General features: G+C 42.7%; 1 protein-coding gene across 9 annotated transcripts in view; it reads left to right on the top strand.

The window, feature by feature from the left end:
* Nucleotides 1-27262, top strand: part of LOC100758657 (baculoviral IAP repeat-containing protein 1b) — a 106155-nt gene that overhangs the window by 49133 nt on the left and 29760 nt on the right. For 5 of the 9 annotated variants that reach the window (XM_035440524.1, XM_035440520.1, XM_035440521.1 and 2 more), the window contains one exon: nucleotides 3105-4456. The exons of 1 other annotated variant lie outside the window; for it this stretch is intronic. In XM_035440524.1, the coding sequence (XP_035296415.1) occupies nucleotides 3105-3469 (365 nt within the window). In that variant the 3' untranslated portion in view covers nucleotides 3470-4456. Of the gene's footprint in view, nucleotides 1-3104; nucleotides 4457-11951; nucleotides 12087-13868; nucleotides 13924-17995; nucleotides 18564-21088; nucleotides 21189-24554; nucleotides 24637-25446; nucleotides 25499-27262 lie in introns of those variants that run through there. 3 more of the 9 variants (XM_027401631.2, XM_027401630.2, XM_035440522.1) reach the window with 3 other exon arrangements.

Raw genomic sequence — 27262 nt, 5'->3', positions numbered from 1 at the left:
CTCTTATAGACCAGGCTGGTCTCGAACTCACAGAGATCCACCTGCCTCCTGAGTGCTGGGATTAAAGGCATGCACAACCACTGCCCAGCTGAAAGACACATTATCTTAAGGTAAGCCCATCCTCCTAAGGGTGGTCTCCTAGCCAGGTCTCTGACCTGCCCCACATGATTAACCCTTAAAGGGGGGACCTAAGGGCATGTTTCTGCCCAAGGTAGGTTCCATTCTTTGTGCCATAATTAATCCCAGAGGATGTGTTTAAATATCCAGCTGTGGGACTGGAGCTGTAGCTCAGCAATACTCTGATGGGGATGTCCTTCTCTCTATATATTTTTCTTATTGGTTGATGAATAAAACACTGTTTGGCCAATAGAGGCAGGAAGATGGGTGGGACTAGGAAACAAGGAGAATTCTGGGAAAGGTAAGCAGAGCAAGACCGAGGAGAGATGCCATGTAGTCTCCAAAGGAGTAACAGGTCCAGGCATTCTCCAGTAAGCCAAGATCATGTGGAAATACATAGATTTATAGATTGGGTTAATAATTAAGATAGAACTATCCAATAAGAAGCCCTAGCCATCGGCCAACAATTTTATAATTAATATAGCATCTGTGTGCTTAGTTGGGGCTGAAGGGCAGTGGGACCTGGCAGGACAAGAATCTCCAGCAACAGTACTCATTTAGATTGTGTGAGGTCTTAAGTTCAATCCCAACTGCCACAAAAAGTCAATCAATCAATGGATCAATCAGTCAATCATCAAACTCTGCCACCTTGTCTACCTTCTTTATATTTCTAGTTTGTCTTTATGTCTTCAAGCTTTCTATCTTTCTGGTAGACCAGTGCTCTTTGTGTGTAGTGGCACTTCCTACCTTACTCTCACTTCCTGTATATTAGTATGGGGTCCTATATCCTTTTCATGTCTTTTTACTTCCTTTGACTTTTAACCTTCCTAGGCCCCAGCATTTAAGTTGTGTCTCTTGTACTGTTAGCTGGTTAGGTTTAAAAAACCCAGTCTAGGCAGGAAGAGGTAGTGCATGAGTTCAATCCCAGCACTGGAGAGGAAGGCAGATCTCTGTGAGTTCTAGGGCAGCCTGATCTACATAGCAAGTTCTAGGCTATCCAGGGCAGCACAGTGAGACCATCTCTCAAAACAACATCACTAGACAAAAGATAAATGATAAATTTATTTTTTGAAGTGGGTGTTTATTGGTGACAATAACACAGAAAAATGCAAAGAACCGCAGGAACATTTCTCTGCTCTTCCTACCAGATCCTCTGACCCACCAGAAAGAGTGAACAAAGGAAAGCCATGCCTCAAGCTCCTCTCTTTTCACTTCCATCAGCCTGAAGCCACACCTAAACATGTAGACAACATGCCTACAATTATTTAGTCTGGCAAGGAAGTGATTATGTCTGGAATCCCAGTACTGGGGAGGCTAAGGAAAAAGATCAAGAGCTCAAGGTCAGCCTGGGCTACAAGAGATCAGTGTCCAAAATAATAATAATAATAACCACTAGGCTGGACCCCCCACCTGTGTGTGTGTATGTGTGTGTGTGGTAGTTTTATGACCTTTTCATAAAAGCTGCATTTTCTTGCCTTATGATTTGTACAGCATTGAATTTTATAGCTTTTCTCATCGTTGTTTGGTATAAATTGCTATGGACTTTCACTCTTTTCCAGTATGTTAGGTCAAAGCCTTCCTAGCAGTTGAATCTCACATAGGTTTGGGAATCAATAATCCCTGGCCCTCTCACACTCAAGAGCAGATCCTTTTTCCTCCTGGAATCCAGCACTGGTTGCCTGGGACATGGTAGGAACTCAGCTGATAACTGTTAACCAAGTGTGAAACATTTGCTTTTGGAGCTAGCCAGTTGTTAAGAGCACTGACTGATCTTCCTGAGGACTTGGATTTGATTCTCAGCATTCATGCAACTGCTGCTCACAACTGTCTGTAACTCCAGTTCCAGGGATCTGCTGCTTCTTCTGACCTCTGTGGACAATAGGCATGTTTGTGGGACACTTAAAATAACATGCAGACAGCCGGGCGTTGGTGGCACACACCTTTAATCCCAGCACTCAGGAGGCAGAGGCAGGTGGATCTCTGTGAGTTCGAGACCAGCCTGATCTACAAGAGCTAGTTCCAGGACAGCCTCCAAAACAATACAGAGAAACCCTGTCTCGAAAAACAAAACAAAACAAAAAAAGAGTAAAATTATTTTGGGGGGCTGGAGAGATGGCTCAGAGGTTAAGAGCACTGACTGCTCTTCCAGAGGTCCTGAGTTCAATTCCCAGCAACCACATGGTGGCTCACAACCATCCGTTATGAGATCTGGTGCCCTCTTCTGGTGTGCAGATATACATGGAAACACAATGTTGTATGTTGTATGCCCTATGTTACTAACAATCTTAAAAACATTATTGAGACAGAGAGAGGAGGACAGACAGGGAGAGAGAGAGAGAGAGAGAGAGAGAGAGAGAGAGAGAGAGAGAGAGAGATTACTGTGGCAAATACATAGAAGTCAGATATTCATTCTCTTCTACAGTGTGTGTTCCATGTAACACACAGGGGGAAGTGGGTAGACGGCTAAAAACAACACAGCAGGTGGACTGGATCTTCTCTGCCAAAGGTCCATGGTAACGGAGAACTCACCTTGTGTCTGGCTCCATTACCTTCAGAGCTCCTGCTCTCAGTAACCAAGGAGTCCTTTCTGGGCTATAGGTGGAAGGCATTGTAGTAGCCAGTGAGAGGACAAGCTTTTAGGACTTTAGTTCTCTGAGAAAAGGGAGACACTTGCCACAGTTTCTCAGTCCCTTGTCCTGTAACCTACTCCACAGTCATGCCCTGCCTTGACATGTGTCCTCCTGTGAGACCAGAAGAGAAGTCCACATTGCCCTGACAGCCAAAGCTGTCTGTGCTAACTTCCTGGCTTCTGCTTCCTCCAAAGTGCTTGTAGTTTGTCTGGGTGGTTCCCTGTCAACCAAACAGCTCTAAACATCATGTTGAATACTTTCCATTTTTATTGCGATGGGTATGTGAGTAGTATCAATAATTTGTCACCATTATGTAAGTCTTTAGGATTTTGTTTTCATAAATGTTTTGTTTTCTAGCCAAAGGAGCAACCAGTGGAGGTTTCCAAAAACTTGAGACCTTAGATCTTTCAGTGAATCACAAGATCACAGAGGAAGGATACAGAAATTTCTTTCAAGCCTTGGACAACCTGCCAAACTTGCAAGTTCTCAACATCTGCAGAAGCCTCCCAGAACGTATCCAAGTTCAGGCCACCACTGTGAAAGCTCTGAGTCAGTGTGTGTCCCGACTGCCCAGCCTCACCAGGCTAGAGATTCTCAGTTGGCTCCTGGATGAAGAGGACATGAAAGTGATCAATGCTGTGAAGGAAAGGCACCCTCAGTCCAAACGCTTGACTGTCCTCTGGAAATGGATAGTGCCCTTCTCTCCTGTCATTCAGAAGTAACAGATGCAGGTGAAGGCTACTGGTAATTCTAAAAACCTACTTTGCTAATACATTTTACTCTTGCTGAGTTGTTGATACACAGCTGTACTTTCATCATTTAGGAGACTGAGGTAGGAGAATGAAGAGGTTCAGGCCAGTCTTGGTTACATAGGAAGATCCTGTCTCAAAACCAAAGGCATAACTAACTATCATATTAAAGAATATTCGTTAACTGTGTAGGCTGATGATTTTTTAAAATCCTGAGTACTCATCATTGAACTTAAGAGCTATGATGAGCAGTTCTTATATGGTCCTCCTGTCTATTGAAAGCCAGCATGCCCACATTGAACTATGATGAACAGTCTTTTGCAGACCTTGTATGGTCCTACTGTCTAAAGACTAGAGCTAGTCAAGTTCATATTGAGAACATTCCATTGCCAAGATCAACAGGAAGGGGCAGGAAAAGGAACATTGATCTGTGTAAAAGCCGTTACATGAAAGGAGTGTTTGATGGAGGTAAGAAATGACCAGTTTAAGGTGAGTCAGTCCCACCCATGATGAAGCAGGAGTCAGCTTTTCCACAGGATGCTGATGACTCTTTCTGGGAGATGCTCTTCAGTCTCTCCAGGAATTTTGTGCACTCATCAATGTTGGTGTGGCCATGTTTGCTTACACCATCTCTCATCCATTGCTAATGTGAGGAAGACATTGGTTTTAGAGAAAACTGTTTTTGTTCCAGAGGATTTACATGTACTATAAGGGCCTTAAGTCTTTCTTTCTTTTTTCTTTCTGTTGCTTTGAGATAGTTTCACTATGTAGCTTTCAATGACCCGGAACCGAATATATAGACCAGGTCTACCTGAAACTCACAGAGATCTGCTTGCCTCTGCCTCCTGAGGGTTAGGGTTTTAAAAATAATGTCTATAGATACATTAAGGATTTGTGAATATATTAACATGACTATAACATTCATTTATATTCCATATGTTAATAAAAATCTTACCTCTATACCTGTGTTGTTTCAACTTAAATATTATGTGCTTTTAATTTGTCAGTTATGCCAGGAGGAAAAAGATTTCCAAACACCTAAAAATTTTTTAAAGGCTTAGTTATATCTGGAAAGTGAGTTGGGAAGCATTCTTACTTTTACTTTTCATTCTACCCCTTTCTGTATTATTTTTATTTTACAATTCTCTGTCTTATTTTTATGTTTACAATAAAATCTGGGCTGGGAGTTGGTGGCGGGCGCACGCCTTTAATCCCAGCACTCGAGAGGCAGAGGCAGGCAGATCTCTGTGAGTTCGAGGCCAGCCTGGTCTCCAGAGCAAGTGCCAGGATAGGCTCCAAAGCTACACAGAGAAACCCTGTCTCAAAAAAACCAATAAATAAATAAATAAATAAATAAATAAATAAATAAATAAATAATAAACTCTGGGACTTGAGAGATGGCTGGGTGGTTAAGAACACTTGTTGCTTTCACAGAGGACCTATGTTTGCTTCCCAGCTCCTAAGACAGACTCTCTCTATAGGAACAGATACATTATCCTGTTTATTATCGAATTTGACAGTTGTACCTTTGTAGTCAGAAACAATTAGATATTATATCAGAGTCCAGTGAGAAGACAGAAATGGCAGGTCATTCTGTTCCAGGTAGCAAGGTGAAGTTATGTGTGACATTAAGCTGTATAAGCAGTGCTTTCACTAACAAGTTCAACAAATCAGTAATTAATAATTGATGTTTTCTAATTTTTCAACATCAGTAATGGTAACTCCAATGGGGCTCATCACCAGCCTCTAGGAAACACTTGCTTCATCTACCCTTAGGGCATCACTCCTGGTCTACTCAGAGAGCTCCTTCAACCCTCTGCTGTTCTCTTCTATCCAGTGGGGGATCTGAGTTCTCCTGACTGTAAGTGCGCTCCCTGGAGCACTCCTTCCAGCTGATGGCTGTAAGGCCCATGCCTACACTACCTCCTCCCTCTCCAGCTCTAGCCCTGGACTCTATGGATAGAACCCTAATGGGACCGCAAACTTCACATCTCCAAAGCTAACTCTTAACCTTCCCCTTCACTGAAGTACTCTTACTGTACACTTTCATCTCTTTATTCCTACTTGACCCCTCCAGTTGCTTAGGGAAACCCTTGGATTTATCCTTAGGTTTTCTCTTTCTTAGTCCATACCTAAGCTAACGACAAATCCTGGCGATTCCACTTGCAAAATGCATCTGATCTAGCTGGGTAGGGGAGTCTCACACCTTTAATTCTAGCACTTGCGATGCAGAGGCAGGTGTCTCTTTGTGTATTAGAGGCCAGCCTGGCCTGCATGGTGAGCTCCACACTAGCTGAGGTTACATAGTGAGATCCCGTCTCAAAAAGAAACAAACACCCAGCAGATTCTGTCTGGTTTGCCTCCTTCCATTTTTGAATCCAGTGGTGTATTTTCACCATGCTGTCAGTGGCTCCCTCTGGAGTCAGATCATGTTCTCCGTCTTCCTCACTGTTTCTCACTGGACTCTCAGCTTAAACACTCAACTCAATAGTGGCCTATATAAGGCCTGAACATTGGCCTCCCCTTATGCTGTCTCCTTAATTTCTCCTCTTACCCTGACCAGGCTGGCTCCTTGCTGTTTCCTGAATAGTCCATATACATTCTTGTCCAATGATCTGTCCTCTCTTTTTCCTAGGAATTTCTCCCTTGCTACAGTTTGTGCTCCCCACAGGTTCATGAGTTGATGTATAATGGCATTATAAGATTCTAGGAATGGGAACTTAATCTATTGTGTTTAGAGGTGGGCCTTTGGAAGGTGGTTAGGAAAAGGCCATTAAGGTAAAGCCCCTATTGAATGTCAGTGGCTTGCTAAACAGACCAAATACAACATGCAAACACACACACACACACAGACACACACACACACACAGACACACACAGACACACACACACACACACACACACACTCCATGTCCCTCGTCTCTCCTAACATTATGCCTGAATCATCTTCAGTATTTTGTCAACATGAATGCAGTCCTTCTATCTGAGTTCCAAAATGTCAGAACACAAGCCCGTCCCTTTAGGCCTGATCCAATAGCTTGAATCAGGCTAAACCCCCACCCCCATAGCTCTCTATGGGACAGAGTTAGGAAGAAATCTGTGCTGTGATTGGAAACTCTCAATTTATGAATCCTAGCTCCTCCATGCTTCTTGTCATACCTTGTACTGAACTGAGTCACATGATATGGAACTTTTGGACACCTTTGAAAGGTTATAAAAGTCAGATCTTTCCTTTATTCTGGGATGTGGCCTGAAACTCCTCAGAAATACCATTCATGGATTTGGTCTGGAACCTAGGGCTTCTCAAACAGTTCCATCAACTAGAGACCAAGTATTCAAAATATGAGCCTATGGGGACAATTATCACTCAAACATTCCACACCCTGCCTTAATGAAGCTCCTCTCAAGGCTTTAATGGAAAATCTCAAATTCTTTTAGGGGCTCCATCATGTTTAGATCTCCATATATTGTATTGTTTTTGTCTAATGCTCTCCTTCCCATCTCAAAGCCACATAATGACCCTGAAACCCTTTCGTTGTAACAGACATTATTGAAGGGGATTATGTGTCAAGTTCCTCTGCAATTCAACTGTGTGGCCTCCTTTTAAGGACAGATCTGTGAGCAAGAATAAATCTCTCTTTTTACAAAATAATACAAATTTCTAGCTCTCTCTCTCTCTCTCTCTCTCTCTGTGTGTGTGTGTGTGTGTGTGTGTGTGTGTGTGTGGCATGTGTGTCTGTGGTGTGTGTGTACATGGTTATGTGCACACATACACATCTGTCAGAAATGGGCCTCAGGTGTTCTCTATGAGCCCTTTCTTATTTCTGTGAGATGGAATCTCTCACTGAATCTGGAGCGTCTCTCTCTCTCTTCTATTGGTGGCCAGCAAACCCCGGAGATCACTCTGTCTCTGCTCACTTCACCCCAAGCTCTGTTGTGACACATGCATGTGACCACACCCAACTTCTTATGTGGGTTCTGGGGATCTGGACTCAGGTCTTCTTGCTTGTGCAGCAAGAACTTTTGCCCACTGTGTCATCTTCTCAGAGCCCCCTATTTTCTTTAGAACTCACTTAGTGTGCTTAATGCTTTCACCTGTCAGCTTGATACAGCCTGGGGTCATCTAACAGAGTCTCAGTTGAGGGACTGGCATGCATCCATGTCTGTGAGGAATTGTCTGTGTGTGGTAGTTTGAATGTAATTGACCCCCATAAGCCCATAGGGAATGGCACCATTAGGAGGTGTGGTTTTGTTGCAATAAGTGTGGCCTTGTTGAAGGAAGTATGTCACCGTGGGGGTGGGATTTGAGGTATCAAATATGCTCAATCCATGCCCAGTGTGCCAGTTCACTTCCTGTTGCCCTTGGATGAAAACGTAGAATTCTCATCTCCTTCTCCTTGTCTGCCTGCATGTCACCATGTCACACCATGATGATAGTGAACTAAACCTCTGAATGGTAAGCCAGCCTAACTAAATGCTTTCCTTTATAGGAGGGGAGCAAGCCAGTAAATAGCATTCCTCCGTGGTCCATGCTTCAGTTCCTGCTTCTTGGTTCTTGTCTTGAGTTCCTTCCTTGTCTTCCCTCAGTAAAGGATTGTTACATGTAACAATGTAAGCTGAAATATAAACCTTTTACTTCCTTAAATTTCTTTTGGTTATGCTGTTTATCACAGCAGCAACAACAACAAAAGCAAAGGAGAACAGAAATTGGTACTTGGAGTGGGGTCTTGCTGTGATGGACCTGTCCTTGTGGCTTTTTATACCTTTGGACTAGCTGTTGGAGGATCCTGTCAGACAAGCTATGTATGTTGTAAATGGCAGAGCCAGAGAAATGGCAGAGCCAGAGAAGTTGAGCCGCCCTCTGGATCCCAGAAGATTATGAGTGAATTCCAAATATTGCACATTGAACCATTTACGCTATTTGATTTTTTTCTTTGTTCTGGTTGCCATTAAATGAATAAAACATACTAGAAATCAATGATTAAAATTGTGTGTTAAGTATTTTATTAAAATAATGGACTGGAGAAATAGATCAGTTGCTAAAGGCTCAGGCTTAAACCTAAAGAGACAGGAATTCATTTAGTTCTCAGCACCCAGCACTGTCTCTTCAGCTTGTGTTCTAGCCTGAGTGAGGTGGCACACGCCTTTCATCCCAGAGCTCAGAAGGTAGAAGCAGGTGGACCTCTGAGTTTGAGGACAGACTGGTTGAGTTCCAGGGCAGCCAAGGCTACATTGACCCTGTTGCAAAAAACAAAACAAAAAAACAATATAAGAGTATTCTTTACAGCATAATAAAACCAGAAATTAAACCTAGCACCTTAGAAATTATAAAATCAAACATTTCTACAATAAAGCACACCAAATACACCTTATAGATTATAACTAAAACACCACTCATTGAAAACTGTAAAATATCTACTTTAATAAACAATGGTCAGGAGTCAGGTGTGGTGACTCATTTGTGTAATCCTAACAGTTAGGAGGTTGTGTTGATACCACAGACACAAGGAGGAAGACCAACTACTACAAATTATGGCCCGATTACAAAATGGAGTCAGAATGGTTCCTCAGTTGAGGCAGAGGGTCGCCACAAGTTTGAGGCATTTCTGAACTATACAGTGAGATTCTGTCTCCAAATATAAAGCATACCTCTAAATCAAAATAGAACAACAATCACAAAAACACCCTAAAAGAAAACATGAATTAGAGAAAGAGCATAGGGAAGTGGTATGGAGAGTAACCTGCAATGGGATGTCAGTCTGACCCAGCTAAGTTTTAGAGCTGTTTTTTTGAACAGCAATAGCTACATGTAAGAAGTAATAATTTACTCTCTTCTTAGAGTTTTCCCAGAAACAAAGAAAATTTACTGTTTAAATCAACTAAAATCTTTTTATTTGTTAGCAATTACAGTGAGTCTTTCGTGGATCCTGTTCTAAATGAAAAATGCCATTTAGTGGTGCTGTCATCCTTTATCTTTAAGTACTTATTATTCATCCTCTCGGGGTTTATTGCATTTCTTTCTTTTTCTTTACCCTCCACCAAGGATTTCTTCTGTTACAATTCATCTTAGGAGCGAGGATCTGGTGGCCTCTGAATCCCTCAACTGACTGTGAGCCTGACTTCAGGCATCTGGAGAATAGAAGCAGTAGGGCGTGGTTGCTCATATTTGTAATGCCACCATTTGAGGAACTGAAGCAGGAAGATTACTATAGGTCTGAGGACAGCTTGCCTAAGTAGTGAGTTCCAGGGCAGACTAGGCTATAGTAAAACTAATAAAAAACAAAACAACAACAACAAAAAAACTCCCCCCCCAGCCGGACATTGGTGGTGCACATCTTTAGTCCCAGCACTCAGGAAGCAGAAGCAGGCAGATCTCTGTGAGTTCGAGGCCAGCCTGGTCTCGAACAGAGAAACCCTCTCTCAAAAAAAAAAAAAAAAAAAAACGGAACCAAAAACTTTCCCCCCAAATTTCTTTAAAGAGAAAAAGGATGTTATAGGCCCCATGAGCTTGCTGAGTAAACAAAAATAAATTTAGAAGTTCTGCTCCTGCATCCTGCCTCCTGGGATTAAGACCTGTAACACCACAATTAATTTATGTGGTTTTAGCTTCCAGCATGCCAGGCAAAAACTCTACCAACTGAGACACACCTTCAGACAAAGGAAAGTTTATGTAATTGGTGTATTTGCCAAAATTGTAGAATCATCATTATTTATTTTTTTTTTTGAGACAGGGTTTCTCTGTGGCTTTGGAGGCTGTCCTGAAACTAGCTCTTGTAGACCAGGCTGGTCTTGAACTCACAGAGATCTGCAGGCCTCTGCCTCCCGAGTGCTGGGATTAAAGGTGTGTGCCACCATCAGGGCTTGTAGACTCTTACTTAATGGTCAAATTGTAGAAGAATTAAAACAAAAGTCAATAATAATATATAGTATCCATTATTATTAATTAGCATTATGGTCAGCAATATACGCAATCAGGCAAGAAAGTGGAATAATGTATAAGACAGAACTCAGTATTCAGACACATATCTAAAAAGGATAGGGATAATACAATCAAATAGACCACAAAGACTCTTATATGTTGTCAGTGCACACTTAAAACACAGAGTATTTTTTTTTGAAGTCCACTTGCACAAAAGGGGCACAAAAATCTACAAGATGCTAAAATAAAGGTGACACATTAGATGCAGACATAGCAATACTATTAATGAAAAGTAAGTTTCACTGGGGAGATTTTACAGATGAAAGAGTTGGCAGTATGTAGAGACCACCTAACCTCTGGACTTCCTGTGGAAGAAAGCACACTGATGAAGAATGAAATTATATTACTTACAGGAAAATGGAATTGGTATTCATGTTAAGCAAAGTAAGCCAGACAAATGCTGCATGCTTTCTCTCCCTTGGAATCTAGCCTTAAGTAAGTGCATGATCATGAATCAGAAGGAGACTATAGAGGGAGAGGAAGGGATATGGTGGCTTCCTTGACTGCATTTTGACTTTTAGTACCACAAATATTTTCTTACTGGTCCTATTAAAGGTCTACCATGATATCCTGTGTCTGAAAACAAAACAAAACAAAAAACCCAAATAAACAAACAAGGAATAAAGAAGAGATTGGACCAAGGTGATGTCTCAGTGCATCAAGGTACCTGCCACCAACAGAGTGACCTGAGTTTGATCCCTGGGACCCACATGGTGGAAGAACCAGTTCCCACAAGCTGTCCTTTAATCTTCATCTATGCCCTAGCATGTGTACTGACTACTTTTATGTCATCTTAACACAGACTATAGTCATCAGAGAGGAAGCCAGTAGAGGAAATGCCTCCATGAGAGTCTGCTATAAGGCATTTTTCTTAATTGGCGATCAATGGGGGAGGGCCCAGCCCACCGTGGGTGGTTCCATCCCTGGGCTGGTGATCCTGGGTTCTGTTAAGACAACAGGCTGAGCAAGCCATGGGAAGAAAGCTAGCAAGCCAGGTGCTGCTTACAGAATCAGCCCCTGCCTCCAGGTTCCTGCCCTGCATGAGTTCCCACCCTCATTGCATTCTTTCCTCCCCAAGGTGCTTTGCTCATGGTATTTATCAGAGCAGTAGTAACCCTGAGTAGGACACATAGACATGTATGTACACACACACACACACACAGAGAGAGAGAGAGAGAGAGAGAAAGAGAGAGAGAGAGAGAGAGAGAGAGGGAGAGAGAGAGAGAACACAAGATTTATAAGCATTTTTTAGGAAAGAAAGAGGATGACAAGGATAGAGTGTGGGGGGGAGGTATTCACACACGGAAGTTAGTAGAGGACACTGTATCTTGCCTTATGCTGTGGTCTGAATGTGAAAAGTCTCCTACAAGCAGCTCATGTGTTTGAGCATTTGCTTTCCAGCTGGGGTGCTATTTGATTAGTTTGGAGCCTTTAAGAGGCAGAGCCTGGTGGAGGAAGTGGGTCACTGGAACAGGCTTTGAGACATCATAGCATGGTGTGGCTTCCTGTTCATTTTCTCTGCTCCCTTGCTGCTGATGTGCTGTGATCGGCCGGCTTCCTGCCCCTGACACCAAGTCTCCTGAGCCACGGTGGAATATAGATCTTCAGACTGTAAGCCAGAATAAACCTTATTTTCTGTGAGCTGCTTTTGTCAGGGTATTTTATCCCAGCAGCAGAGAAAGTAAATACAGGTTGTGCTCATGAAAATGAAAGCTACTAAGCAAATCCTTGGTCTGCCAAGTCATGGCCAGTGCCTTCTGTAAAGGGAAGGAGCAGGATGCTAGAGCTGGGCAATTGTGTCTATAGATAAGAGCATGACCTTTGTGTCATAATCACTAAGGAGACTGTAAGGGGTGGAGTGGTATCAAGAGACAACTGTAAAAATAACTACTCAGAGTTGAGTAGCCTGGGGATTGACAGAACTCCAGAGGGACCATTGTTGGACATTTTACATGCTCATGACAAAGAGTTCTTTTTATCTTATTATGAATAGTCAAATGTGGTGTCTACTACACTAAGGATATTCCTCCTAGATATCGTCCAATGAAAGAGTGTGTCTGGTCTTAAAAGATTCAACATGGCCAGGAATGGTGGTATATGCTTTTAATCTGCCCACTCAATAGGTTGAGGCAGGATGTCTACTTTGAGGCTAACAGGGGCCATAGAGCAAAACCCTGTCCCCAAACAAAACAAAAACAAATGAAACCCTCCAGTTTGCTGCAGTTTTTTGCCATAATGAAGGTAGGAAGGCTAATAACGAATTGATTGGAGTCAATAAAGCATTTTCTGAAGGGGCCATGTCTAATTCTACCCAAAGTTTCATTTGATATTCTTTTGGGAGTACTGAAGTGTGTGGATTAGTCATAAACTTAAACAAAGGTATTCCTAATTTTGTCTTATTTAGAACTTTTTGACTACTTCATATCTGAGTACTGCATTTATATCATTTCTACTGTCCCTCTCTCATCCTCTCATCCTAACAAACTCCCTCTCAATTTCATGATCCCTTCTTTAGTTATTACACACACACTCACACACACACACACTCACACACACACACACACACACACACGCACTCACACACTCACACACTCACACACTCACTCACACACGCACACACACACACTCACACACGCGCGCACGCGCGCGCACACACACATACACACGCACACACACACACACACACACGCACACACACACACACTGACACACGACACACACTCACACACTCACACACTCACACATGCACACACACACACTCTCGCACACACACACACTCAACACACACACACGCGCGCACACACACACACACTCACACACGCGCGCACACACACACTCACACACTCACACACTCACTCACACACGCACACGCACACTCACACACTCACACATGCACACACACACACACTCGCACACACACACTCACACACGCACACACACACACACACGCGCGCGCGCACACACACACACTGACACACGCACACACACACTCACACACTCACTCACACACGCACACGCACACTCACACACTCACACATGCACACACACACACACTCACACACACACTCACACACACACACTCACACACGCGCGCACACACACACTCACACACTCACACACTCACTCACACACGCACACGCACACTCACACACTCACACATGCACACACACACACACTCGCACACACACACTCACACACACACACACACACACGCGCGCGCACACACACACACTCACACACTCACACACGCACACACACACACACACACACACACACACACACACACTCCCTCTCTCAGCAACTCTTCATCACCTATACTTCTTTTCATAGAGGTGGGGTCTTGTGACATTTCCCCCACCCACACTGGCATGTCAAACTGCTGTCATTCCGCAGGGCTTGTTTAGGAGACCATACTGTTGAGACTTCACAGGAGCAGCTTCCCTGTCATGTAAGTAAATCTACCTCACTGAGTCAGTCACTGCAGAGGTCAGAGGCTTTTCTGTTGGGTAGGGCTGATTGCTTTCCTCCTTTGGTAACTTGCATAGTACCTTCGGAAACCATGTGGGCTAATCCTCAGGGAGGAGGCTCCCAGATCCCTTTGAGCTTGATCCCTCCAAGGGCTACTTTGGAAGTATGTGATGTCTAGAGCAAGAAGGTCTTGCCTTCAAGGTCTGGGAGGAAACCAAGGGCAAAGGCAATAATCTTTATCATTCTGGGAGTCTTGTGAACTCGCCTGACTAACAACTCATGGGAGATTATCTGTGTCTGGAGCTAGGGTTTTGTTAGAATAGTTTATGGCTCTTGGGAACATCATCACCTCATGTATTATAACTTCATTTAAATTACATGTGTATATATACACATATATGTGTAAACATGAATTTACATATATATGCATTTTTAAAACAGAAAATAATATTTCTTACGAGTTTTTCAAACATCTTTTGTGTTATTTATCCCTCCTCCCTCCTGATTCCCTTTGCATTCTCCTTTCTTTTGCCAGTTAAAGTCCTGCCCCCCAACTTTCCCTTTTCCCTTCTTCATAGCGTGTGTCCTACTAGAAATCTCTCGAGATCCCTCCCCTAGCATGCAGCTGACTCAGCAATTCTTATTTTAGGAATTTATTCTGAGAAAATAAGAAAAATGTGGGAATGATTTATTTTCAGAATATAGAACACTGGACTCACCTTTATTTATGAAGGAAATAGCAGCAATGGCTTGACTCTTCTCCATTAGGGCAGTAAGTAAGCCATTAAGAAAGAAGTATGACTTTGAAAACAGAGGAGATGGGGGGCAAGTGGCTCAGTGGATAAAAGTGTCTGTCTTCTGAGCCTGATGACTTGATTTGTCCCTCATATCCCATCATGAAGGGATGTTGGAAGAAAGAGACCCAACCTCTAAAAGTCCTCTGAGCTCCCCATGAGCTCTGTGGTATGTGTGCACCTGCACTTACACCACACACTCACACACATATGCACTCATACATGAAGTGTTGCCAGGGAAATGTGAATTTCTTACTAGGGCTCTTAGTCTTATAACAAAAGATTTTTAAAGGACTCAGGACCATTTTATTAGAGTCTAAGTCGCAACCAACAGGGTAGGCAAGCCTGAGATTGATCAAAAATAGTCCATGTGCTGATCCAGACCCCTGAACATGGATGTTAATGAGGAGGCCTCCACACTCTAGGGGGCCCCTGGTAGTGGATCAGTATTTTTCCCTGGTGTAAGAAGGGACTTTGAGAGCCCATCCCACATGATGGCATGCTCTCTCAGCCTGGACACATAGGGGAGGGCCTAAGCCCGGCCCAGGATGATGTGGTGGACTTGAATAGTTAATGCTAGGTAGCTAAACAAAGATTGAGAAGAAAAGACCATGCTGTGGAGATTGGAACCAAGACAGCAGGCAGGTTTAGCAATGAGGGTCTGCAAGCATCTGCATGGAGAGTGAGGCATCAGGGTCATAGGATAGCAGGCTGCAGACTCCAGAGTGTCAAGAAACGCACACTTATGTGAAAAGCTGCACTTTTAGTTCAGATTTCAGAACAGTGGACAGACTTTGCAGGACTTCCTGGAAGCAACTGTGGAGACAGTAGGGGCTTCTGAGAAGTACGTCTTCTCCCTGAGGGCAGAAGTATTCCTTCCATTGCTTTAGCTTGTCTTCAGGAGAATCAGTGTAATCTCCAGGCCAGGTGATGCATAGGAGAAGTAATAATTAGTAATAATAACTCAAAAAGGACAGCAATAAGCAATGTTGCAATCTTTAGAACAGATGAGAATGTCATATCTCTACAGAGGGCCAGAAATAGAGCTCAGATTTCATCCTTATAGCCAAGAGGAAGTAGCTTTGTGATGGGAAGTGATATCTAAAGTCAGCCATAAGGGAGTGGGCCTTCCTCGATTGCCTCAAAGGCTGCTGAGCTCTATTTAGCTACCTAGCATTAACTTTTCAAATGTTAAGACCCTGCAATCATTTAGGAGTTGGTGTCAAGTCAGTCTGGCTGCTTCTGGCTTCCGGTCAAAGAAGCTACTTGTTTTCCAGTTACCTGCCCTAACACAGCCTTGTCCCCATCAGACGTGTGGAAAATCAGGCATGGCGATTCGGGCCAAGAGAAAAGTGGTTCATATATTCTATAGCAGTCATTACAATAATTATGTTCCTGAATTGAAGACAGAGCTTATAGACACTAACATGAAAGGTGGAAGACTGAAACCCTTCCCCTCCTGGGCTTCATTCAACCAAGGGAGTGTGCTCAAGAGGAGCTAGCTTTGTAAGAACATAGAGGGAGGCAGGCATGGTGCAAATATCATATAAAATGTCAGACAGAGCCACTTCCTTCCTCTCTTGGAGCCAGGTCATAGTCCAAGTCTGGCACCATTCTGAGCTTATCAGTGTCTCTCCTATAATAGGAATCTCCACCCTGTAACTACCCACGAGCTCTATACAACTCATTGTAAAGATGTAAAAAACCTGTGAACCCCAGTGGCTGCCGTACAGACTCAGATAAGGGGCACCTGGAGTCCACATTCAGAGCACTAACCCTGGGAAGTGAACACAATAAAAACAATGGTTTCAAGGGGCTAGAGAGAGGGCTTTGCAGTTGAGTGGGTACTACCCTTGCAAAGCTACCAACTTTGGCTCAAGGCCCTCAGGCCAAGCCATTCACAACTGCCTGTAACTGAGTCCTGGGGGCCCAACACCTTTTCTGGAACATACATAGGCATATACATACTTAAAAATAAATCATTAAGAATAATTTTTTAACTGAATGATATTATCCAATTGTCACTATTCTTTAACATGCACGGTAAACAAATGCCTATGTTCTATATTGTTTCCATAACTCACACTTTGAGGGGGCATGGTGACATCCACCTGTAAACATCCCAGCATCCCAGAGGCTGAGGTCCTGGGTTGAATTGTTCCAAGTTCTTGGCTTCCTGTACAAAGAATTGAAAATAAAGGCTTATATAGATTGGCACAAGAACAAGATAACCTTATCTGGAATGAAACAGTGGCACAGACTCCCTGCAAGATTGACAGTGGACCACATGAGCAGAGTATCCATTGGTCTAATTATTACTTGGAGATTTCTTTTATGGGGCTCAGGAGAGGGAAAGGTTAGTCACCAGGCCAGGGAACTCTTTCAACTGACAAGCTTGAATTATGCAAGTCCTTGGTCACTGTGCATGTCACTTCCCAGAAAGCATGTGATTTTAATCATACACATGCCCAAAATGGGGAACAGGGGATTCTCCTCAAACATTGACTTAAAGGCACAGTTTAGCCTTCCTGTATATGCACCCAAAACCAGTTCAGGCCACAGTTCAGGCCACATCAGCCTTTCCAGTTGCCCTATGCCAATACATTGGTAGTATTTGACTAGATAGGACAGTATAAACATGATTGTTACTAGGGGTAGGAAGCCTGTGAGATTGTTCAGAGACAGAGGCCACAAGTGGCTGGGTTCTGAAGGAGGTCTGTGTGAAGGGTGTGCACAGATGAAGAATTTAGGATGCAAGGACATTATTATAAAACCAAACAGGATCCAGACTAAGTTCTCTACCATGGTTGCCTGCTTCAACCTTAAGTTCTATGCTAGAATGGGCTACATACAGGGTTCTGTCTCAGAAAAGCAAGAAAGTAATTAAGCCAAAGGATGTTTGCAAGTCTTCTCGAATGGAGTAGGGTCCCTCTCTGGTTCATCACCAGTCCTCAAGGCTTAGCCCATTTCTTGACACACAGGTAGGTGCTTAGCAAATATTTGTTGATTATGTGGATGAATATTGATGTTTCATAGTTTCTCAAGCAACTTCTTTCTGTCTTTCACAAGTTGAGGTCAAAGGTCAACTTATAAGAGTTGCTTGTCTCCTACCTACCATGTGGACCTTGAGGAACAAACTGAAGTCATCGGGATTGTGGCAAGTCCCTTTACCCACTGAGTTATCTCTCTGGCCCTGAGACACAGCTCTTTATAATAAACATGACAAACACCAATCATCTGCTTTCCTTTCTCTGATAGAAAATGGCTGCCCAGGGAGAAGCCTTTGAGGAGAGAATTTCCGAATTTGATGATGATTTGGCCTCTGAGTTCTCTGCCCTTCTCGGTGTGGATGCCCTTCAGGTCTTAAAGAGACAACAAGAAGAGGACCATAAAGAACGAATGAGGATGAAGAAAGGTTTTAACTCACAGATGCGTAGTGAAGCCAAACGATTAAAGACTTTTGTGACCTATGACACATTCAGATCATGGACACCACAGGAGATGGCAGCCGCTGGGTTTTACCTTACTGGGGTGAAACTTGGGATTCAGTGCTTCTGCTGTAGTTTAATTCTCTTCTGCACCAGACTCAGGAATCTTCCCATAGAAAGTCACAGGCGATTACGTCCTGAATGTGAGTTCCTTTTGGGCAGAGATGTTGGTAACATTGGCAAGTATGATGTAAGGGTGAAGAGTCCAGAGAAACTGAGAGGTGGCAAAGCAAGGTACCAAGAAGAGGAGGCCAGACTGGAGTCCTTTGAGAACTGGCCGTTTTATGCCCATGGGACATCGCCACGTGTACTCTCAGCAGCGGGCTTTGTCTTTACAGGTAACCGGGTTACGTTTTGTGAGGTGTTTCTGTAAAATTTAAAGTTTAGCTTCCATTTTTTTAAAAAAATATGTATTTTTGTGTGTTGGGGGGGTGGAAAGTATTTGCACTTGTGAGCACAGGTGTGCATAGAGACCAGAAAAGAACATCAGACCCTCTGGAGCAATGGATTCAAGTGGTTGTGAACTGTCTAAAGTGGGTGCTGGGAACCAAACTCCAGTCCCCTGCAGGGACCCTGTCACCTACTGAACCACCTCTCCAGCCCTTTCTTCTTCTTCTTCTTCTTCTTCTTCTTCTTCTTCTTCTTCTTCTTCTTCTTCTTCTTCTTCTTCTTCTTCTTTTTCTTCTTCTTCTTCTTCTTCTTCTTCTTCTTCTTCTTCTTTTTCTTCTTCTTCTTCTTTTTCTTCTTCTTCTTCTTTTTTTCTTCTTCTTTCTTTTTCTTCTTCTTCTTCTTTTTCTTCTTCTTCTTCTTCTTCTTCTTCTTTTTCTTCTTCTTCTTCTTCTTTTTCTTCTTCTTCTTCTTTTTCTTCTTCTTCTTTCTTTTTCTTCTTCTTCTTTCTTTTTCTTCTTCTTCTTTTTCTTCTTCTTCTTCTTCTTCTTCTTCTTTTTCTTCTTCTTCTTCTTTTTCTTCTTCTTCTTCTTCTTCTTCTTCATCTTCTTCTTCTTTTTCTTCTTCTTCTTCTTCTTTTTCTTCTTCTTCTTTTTCTTCTTCTTCTTCTTTCTTTTTCTTCTTCTTCTTTTTCTTCTTCTTCTTCTTCTTCTTCTTCTTCTTCTTCTTCTTCTTCTTCTTCTTCTTCTTCTTCTTCTTCTTCTTCTTCTTCTTCTTCTTCTTCTTCTTCTTTTTCTTCTTCTTCTTCTTTTTTTCTTCTTCTTTCTTTTTCTTCTTCTTCTTCTTCTTCTTCTTCTTCTTCTTCTTCTTCTCTTCTTCTTCTTCTTCTTCTTTCTTCTTCTTCTTCTTTTTCTTCTTCTTCTTCTTTTTCTTCTTCTTCTTTCTTTTTCTTCTTCTTCTTTTTCTTCTTCTTCTTCTTCTTCTTCTTTTTCTTCTTCTTCTTCTTTTTCTTCTTCTTCTTCTTCTTCTTCATCTTCTTCTTCTTTTTCTTCTTCTTCTTCTTCTTTTTCTTCTTCTTCTTTTTCTTCTTCTTCTTCTTTCTTTTTCTTCTTCTTCTTTTTCTTCTTCTTCTTCTTCTTCTTTTTCTTCTTCTTCTTCTTCTTCTTTTTCTTCTTCTTCTTCTTTTTCTTCTTCTTCTTCTTCTTCTTCTTCTTCTTCTTCTTCTTCTTCTTCTTCTTCTTCTTCTTCTTCTTCTTCTTCTTCTTCTTCTTCTTCTTTTTTTTCTTCTTCTTCTTCTTTTTCTTCTTTTTCTTCTTCCTCTTCTCCTCCTCCTTCCTCCTCTTCCTTCTTTTCTTCCTCTTCCTTTTCCTCCTCTTCTTCTACTACATCTGGTCAATCATTCCCTATTTGTGAATTGTACTATAGGAGATCTGATTCATTAAACATCAACATTAATAATTTTACTTCCACTTTGATTTACGTTTAGAGTAGCATTTTACTCTTAGTGTAGTATTGTTAGCTTGCCAAATATGTGTAAAATAAAAGGTTCTTTTCTGTAAATGTAGACCTTAGAAGCTATTAACTGGGGTTGAGGTGTTGCTCATTGCTAGAGGGCTAACTTAGTCATTGCTTGCTAGCACTGGAAAACAAAGAAGCATAAAGGCTCCAGAAAACACTAGTTCAATCCATAAGGTGCTGAAAATGGATCATGAGATTGTTCCATTCCACTTTCTTCTAGTTTCATGCACATCACTATTCATGTATTTCCTGATTAGTTTAATTCTTATAGTTTTGGAAGGATTCTGTTTTTCCTTGTTTAACCCCCATCCACAAGGCAAACTGCCTTTGAGAACACTGCCCTTTGGAATGCCTTAGCCACACACAGAGGCTAGGACAGATGTGAGTTACAATTACAGCCGCATCTGCAGTGTGCTGAGTAGCCACTTAGCTATGCATGGATTGAGCACTAATTCTAATTCAACCAGTTTGCCCTTCCCCCACATTTCATAGGTGACTTCACTGAAGTTCAAAGAATTAGAGAAATGTGCCTCTGTTTCCACAGAAAAGCCATGGCAAAGCTAACTCTTTGGTCTTCTAATGGCATCGCTCCAGCCAGTCCTAGTATTTTCCTGCTTCTCCATCACTTTGGTCCCAAAAGCTAAAGAGCAGAATCTGTCTGTGAGAAACCAGTTTGTGAGGATTATGTGTACATAAGGCCATGGCTGGGGCCAGAGGTACAGAGCTCACAAAGGGGTCATTTGGGACAGTGTATATGGAGGAAGACCATGGCTGGGGATGGAGGTCCAGAGCTCACAAGGGGGTCACTTGGAGCAGTGGGACTGTGGACAGGGATTCAGCCAGAGAGGTCATGGAAGAACCGTGCTGGAGTCTGTCTTGTTCTGGTACAATATGATCAGCTACAAGGTCACACCTGGTGGCATTGCTGGCCAGTCAGAACACTTCACTGCCTCTTCAGGTAAAAGGGACACCGTGCAGTGTTTCTCCTGTGGTGGATGCTTGGGAAACTGGGAAGAAGGAGATGATCCATGGAAGGAACATGCCAAGTGGTTCCCTGAGTAAGCAGACAAATACTTTATTCTTATTTTCAGTTTTTATTTTTGCTTTTGGTTTGTTTGTTTTTTTAGCAAGATGAAATTGGACACAAAAGATCAAGAATGCTGGCGTACTGCATGAGTTCTGATATTCTCTTATCCAATATGGGATCGCTCCAGAATTTTTCAGGCAATGAAGATCTGGTCACATAGTGAAAGCTTCAAATCACATGAACTTAAATGGCTTTTTCTATTCTATTTAATTTTTGCTTTATTATTTTTTCATTTTTATATTTTCTGTGTAGTGTGTTGGTGTGTGTATAGTGTGTTTATGTGTATGCTATGTATGTATGCACCAGTGCATGCCTGTGGAATTCACATGTTGACATAGGTTCCTCCATCATTCTCCACCTTATACTTTGAGATAGGCATTCTGGGATCCATCTGTCTCCATTCCCTCAGGGTTAGGGTCAGAGACATGGTGGGCTGGGCCCAGCTTTTACATGGGCAACACAGATTCAAACTCAGGCCCTCACAGTTATACTGAGGTATTTTACCTACTGAGGTGTCTCCCCAGGTCCAACATTTCAGTTTTGTTCTTAATTTTTGGAGTGTGTGAGTGCAAGTTAGTGCAGGTGCCCACAGAGGCCAGAAGAGTCAGATTTTCTTAGAGCTGCAGTTGTAGGTGGCTGTCCCAAGTAGGTGGTGGGTTCTGCAAATACATTAATTGCAGGCTCTCCAGCCCCTCTCAACCATTATTAAATGTTGTTTTGTTTGTGTTTCTTTTCCCAAGACAGGGTTTCTCTGTGTAGTCCTGACTGTCCTGAAACTCATTCTGTAGAGCAGGCTGACCTCGAACTCACAGAGATCCACCTGCCTCTGCCTCTTAAATGCTGGGATTAAAGACATGGGCCACCACCGCCCTGCTAAATGTTGTTGTTTTTTATTTGTCCCCAATACTACAATATATCTTGTCAAGTAGAAGTTTCATGATTTACCTTAACTAACAAATAAGTTAATCTGCACATGGATGGAAATTGTGTATAAGTGAAAGAAGATAGCAGTGTTTGAAAGATTACAAGTGGTTTCACCTCCTTGGGAATATGCACAAGATGAAAATGCTTACTGGGTGTGGTGGCACACAACTGTAAAACCAGGGGGAGGGTGGAGGCAGTAGAAGCAGGAGCTCAAAGCCATCTTCTGATTTTTTAAAAAGCAAAAACAAAAACAAAAAAACTGCAAGAAGACCAGATGGCTAGGCCACCACATAGCAGTACCACAGGAAGGGAAACAAGTGAATTTTATTTCAGAGATTCCAAGTTTTGCTATTGCAGTAGTCTTTCACTCTGCCTAGGAAAGGAATTGTATTTTAATTATTTTTATTTTATTTATTTGTTTGTTTGTTTATTTTGGTTTTTCCGAGACAGGGTTTCTTTATGTAACTTTGGAGCCTATCCTGGCACTCACTCTGTACACCAGGCTGGCCTCGAACTCACAGAGATCCACCTGCCTGTGCCTCCTGAGTTCTGGGATTAAAGGTGTGCCCCACCAATGCCTGACTTTAATTATTTTTAATAATGTGTTTAGTGGTGGTTTTTTGTGTCTCTTGTTTCTTTTTTCTGCCATATATGCATTCATTCATTTAACTAGTTTTTAAACTTTCATTATGGAAATCTCACAAGATAGAGAAATTATAATGAGCACCTCTCCAAGCCTGCCCAAATCATATTTCACCTGTCTCTTTCCTATCCTCGGCTCAGAATAGTAACCATCAGGTTATGTCAAAGCAAATTCCAGCTAACACATTGTTCCATTTGTTATTCTTTTAGCATATAACTTTAAACCATCATTTTAAAAAAAAAAGAAAAAGAAAAGAAAAAGAACCACAGTATCAAGCTGGACGTTGGTGGTGCATGCCTTTAATCCCAGCACTCGGGAGGCAGAGGCAGGCAGATCTCTGTGAGTTTGAGGCCAGCCTGGTCTCCAGAGAGAGTGCCAGGATAGGCTCCAAAGCTACACAGAGAAACCCTGTCTCAAAAAACCAAAAAAAAAAAAAAAAAAGAAAGAAAGAAAGAAAAAAAAGAACCACAGTATCGTTATGTTTCCTAAAAAGATGAGCGTTAAATATCTTAATATCTTAGCCAATATTCAAAGGCCCTCTCCCTCCACCTCTTGGGAATTTTTTTTTACCTTGACTTAGCGTGTGTGTGTGTGTGTGTGTGTGTGTGTGTGTGTGTGTGTGTGTGCGCGCGCGTGTTCCACACTCTACTTACTGTGAATCACTATCCTTGATTCTATTGCATATTTGTTTCAAGAAAAGAACAGCAGGCTACTGTAGTGTATGCCTGTAGTCCAGGAGTCTCTAGAAGCTGAAGTTTTGGGATTGCTTGAGGGCAAAAGTATGCCATCACCACCGCAACACAGGGAGACCCTGTCTTGAAATAATAGTTAAAATAATATGAAGGTTTATCATAGTTTGCTTTCTGCTGCAACATGACTAAATCAACCAGAGAAGAAAGGGTTTATTTGGCTTATGTGTCTAGATTACAGTCCACCACTGAGGGAAGTTGGGGCAGGGACATCAGCAGGAGCAGACAGAAACCATGAAAGAGAGCTGATTACCGACTTGCTCCCAGGATTATGCCCAGCTACCTTTCTTATGCCACCCAGGACCACTTGCCCAGGGGTGGCACTGCCCACAGTGGACTGGGCCCTCCCACAGCAATCATTAATCAAAAACGGCCCCACAGGCTTGCCTACAGGCTAATCTGATGAAGACATTTTCTCAACAGAGGCTCCTTCTTCCCAAATGACTCTAGCTGGTGTCAAGTTGATAAAAAACTAATGGGCTGGGATACCAGCATGGGACTGATCCAGACCCCAGGAACGAGGGTTTCAGTGAAGAGACCTCGGAAATCTGCAGGACCTCCTGTAGTTCAGTACTTATCCCTAGCATAAGTGTGGACTTTGGGAGCCCATTCCACATACCGGGATACTCCCTGAGCCAAGACACATGGGGGTGGGCCTAGGCCCTATCCCAAAGGACATGATAGACTCTGATGACCCCCTATGCAAGGCCTCACCCTCCTTGGGGAGCAGAAAGGGCATGGGATAGATAGGGTGTTAGTTGGGAGGGGGGATGGTAGGGGAGAAAGGGAAGGAGAGGGAACTGCGATTGACAGGTAAAACAATCTTGTTTCTAATTCAAATTTTAAAAAAGGAAAAAAAATTCAAACAGCATGGTGTTAATCCTCATGAGTAAGGTTTCAAGAAATTTTTGGCAGTTTTATTGAAGCATCAAAATCAACAATTCGATGGGTTTTTATTTATGATTATAAATAATCTTTGTCACAGTATTGAGGTAAATTTTAATTATATTTTTAATTACAGGTGTGAATTTCTTCAAAGTAAGAAATCCTCAGAGGAAATTGCCCAGTATATTAAAAGTTACGAGGGATTTGTCCATGTAACGGTAATTAACAACGACTACCTTTTTCTGCCAGTGTATGTTCATTACCTAGTAATATCTAAATCCTCAGGGTGAGGAGTTTTATTTTTTCATGGATTCATTCTCCCGCCTCTCATCTGCACAGTGGAGACACAAAAATCTTGTCATCTGCTAAGCTGCAACCATGTAGATGTGGTTTTCAGGCTGGCTTTGGTGGCTTCTTCTGCCTCCTTCCCTCTGAGCCCACTGGTTTCCTTCTGCTGCCTCCGTCTGATGCCCTACTCAGTCTTCTGCCCTAGTACCTGGTGTCAGCAGGGCACTCGGAGCTGGCTCCTGCCCCTGGTTTTGTAGGCCTCAAACTAGTAATGACTTCCTGGTGGCAAGCAGTGGGGAACAGTCCAAAGAGAAGCCAGATGAGAATGTAATGGCTGATGACTCAGAAGCAGCGCGGGCTGAAATCTGGGTACAGTTTTCTCAGAGGGAGAGTTGCTCAATTGGAAAGGCCCTTCTGAGGTCGGGTCTCCGTTCCCCACTAGTCAAAATGCATCTGTGTGTGTGACTGCAGTTCTCTTGCTGAGCTGCATGTCTGGTAAGAGCGACCCGGAGAAAGTTCCCATTTGCCACAGGTAAACTTTCGCTGACGTTTTAAACTGCGTAACCATCCCCACCCCCCAACCCCCGCCCAATCAATAGAAATCCAACTAAAGGAGTGCTTTAACCAGCAATTCTGCTCTCTAATGAAACTTCACTTTGGTGGGGGAAGTCTGTCCGTTGTAGGTCACACAAAGGTGTATATTTTATAAATAAATCAGTAAGCTGATTTCTTTCCCTCAGGGAGAACATTTTGTGAATTCCTGGGTCAGAAGAGAATTACCTGTGGTGTCAGGTAAAACCTCAGGCATGTTCCAAATGCTTTGCTTGTTTCTTCCTTTTTTTTTTCTTTTTAAAGATTTTGCTTATTTATTTATTATGTATACAACATTCTGCTTCCATGTACATCTGCACACCAGAATAGGGCACCAGATCTTATAACGGATGGTTGTGAGCCACCATGTGGTTGCTGGGATTCAACTCAGGACCTCTGGAAGAGCAGTCAGTGCTCTTAACCTCTGAGCCATCTCTCCAGCCCATGTTTCTTCCTTTTTTTATGTCACTCCCCTCTGCCCATGACTCTGTGTGTGTGTGTGCCACATGTAGATTTGGGAGCCAGATGAGCATGTCAGATCCCTTGGATCTGTAATTACAGGGATTTGTGAACTACCTGATGTGCTGGGGACAAGGGGCAGTGGACAGGATGAAAGCAATCATAATTCAGTAAGGTCAACTGAGCGTGATTGTTCAATCCTGTAATCCCTGTTCTTGGAAAGTGGAAAGAGGAGCTTAAGACCAGGCTTGACTATGATATCAGGTTAGAGGCCAGTATAGGCTACATGAAATCTTGGTTCAAAAACAAGACTAAGAGGGAAAAAAATTCCGAGATTAGTGCCAAGTATAGAGGTCTATGCCTGTAATCCCAGCAGTAAGAAAGCTGAGGCAGAAATAGCACAAGTTTAAAGGATAGTTTAGCTTAGGCTACATAGCTAAACACTGTGTTCCCCCCCCCCAATAAACATGGAGATAAAGGGATGTTAAGAGTATTTGCTGGAGAGAGAGAGAGAGAGAGAGAGAGAGAGAGAGAGAGAGAGAGAGAGAATTTGCTGTTTTTGCAGAGGGCTCAGGTTCAGTTCAAAGCATCTACATGGTAACATCTTAAACAATCTGTAACTCTATTGCCAGGGGATCTGACATCTTCTTTAGGTCACCTGGGACCCCAGGCACATTCGGTACACATACATACATACATATAGGAAACCCATGCACATGTGCAAATACACACACACACACACACACACACACACACACACACACACACACACACACGACATCCTCTGGCTGAACCCACCATTTTCCAGTAATTTGCTGAAATAACAAACATGAAGGGAAAAGGAGAAGCAATCAATATTTGTTCTCTAGGTCTCTAGAAGCAGAGCTGTTTCTTTGGCCACATATGCAAGCGTCTACAAGAACGGTGACATTGTAGACAAAGTGAATGGGCTGCTCAAAAGGAGGCATGCTTATGAAGGTTACCATAGCAAGCCTGGAAGAGTCTACAGTGTTACCCAGCATGTACTTGTCACTGTTAAACAAGCAGGTGAAGGGTGTGATTCCTGGGAAGAAGTTTACTGAGTATATTGAGCATATAAAGAACTATAAGGGTTAAGGCTTTGGCAATGAGTACAGAGTGCTTGTCTTAGAAACATAAAGATTTGCTTTCTATCTCTAGAACCCATGTGGCAAAAAACAGGTGTCATTGTTGTGCTTTGTAATCCCAGGCCTGGGAAAACAGAGACACATGAAATCCTGGGGTTGGACAATCTAGCCAGGGAATTGAGACACCCTCCCAACAACAAGGGAGAATTAGTGAAGATTGTCCTCTGACTTTCACAGGTATGAATCCGTACATTCACATATACCTGCACACTCATGAACACAAAGAACTGTAAGTCCTCAATTAGCTTCCTGATATAGGTAAGGAAACAATTAGATAAAGAAGGAAGCCAAAGCCCGGTGTTGGTGGGGCACACCTTTAATCCCAGCACTCCGGAGGCAG

The sequence above is a fragment of the Cricetulus griseus genome, chromosome 2 (genome assembly GCF_003668045.3).
Source record: "Cricetulus griseus strain 17A/GY chromosome 2, alternate assembly CriGri-PICRH-1.0, whole genome shotgun sequence".
Lineage (NCBI taxonomy): Eukaryota > Metazoa > Chordata > Mammalia > Rodentia > Cricetidae > Cricetulus > Cricetulus griseus.
This window is presented reverse-complemented; position numbering and strand designations above follow the sequence as displayed.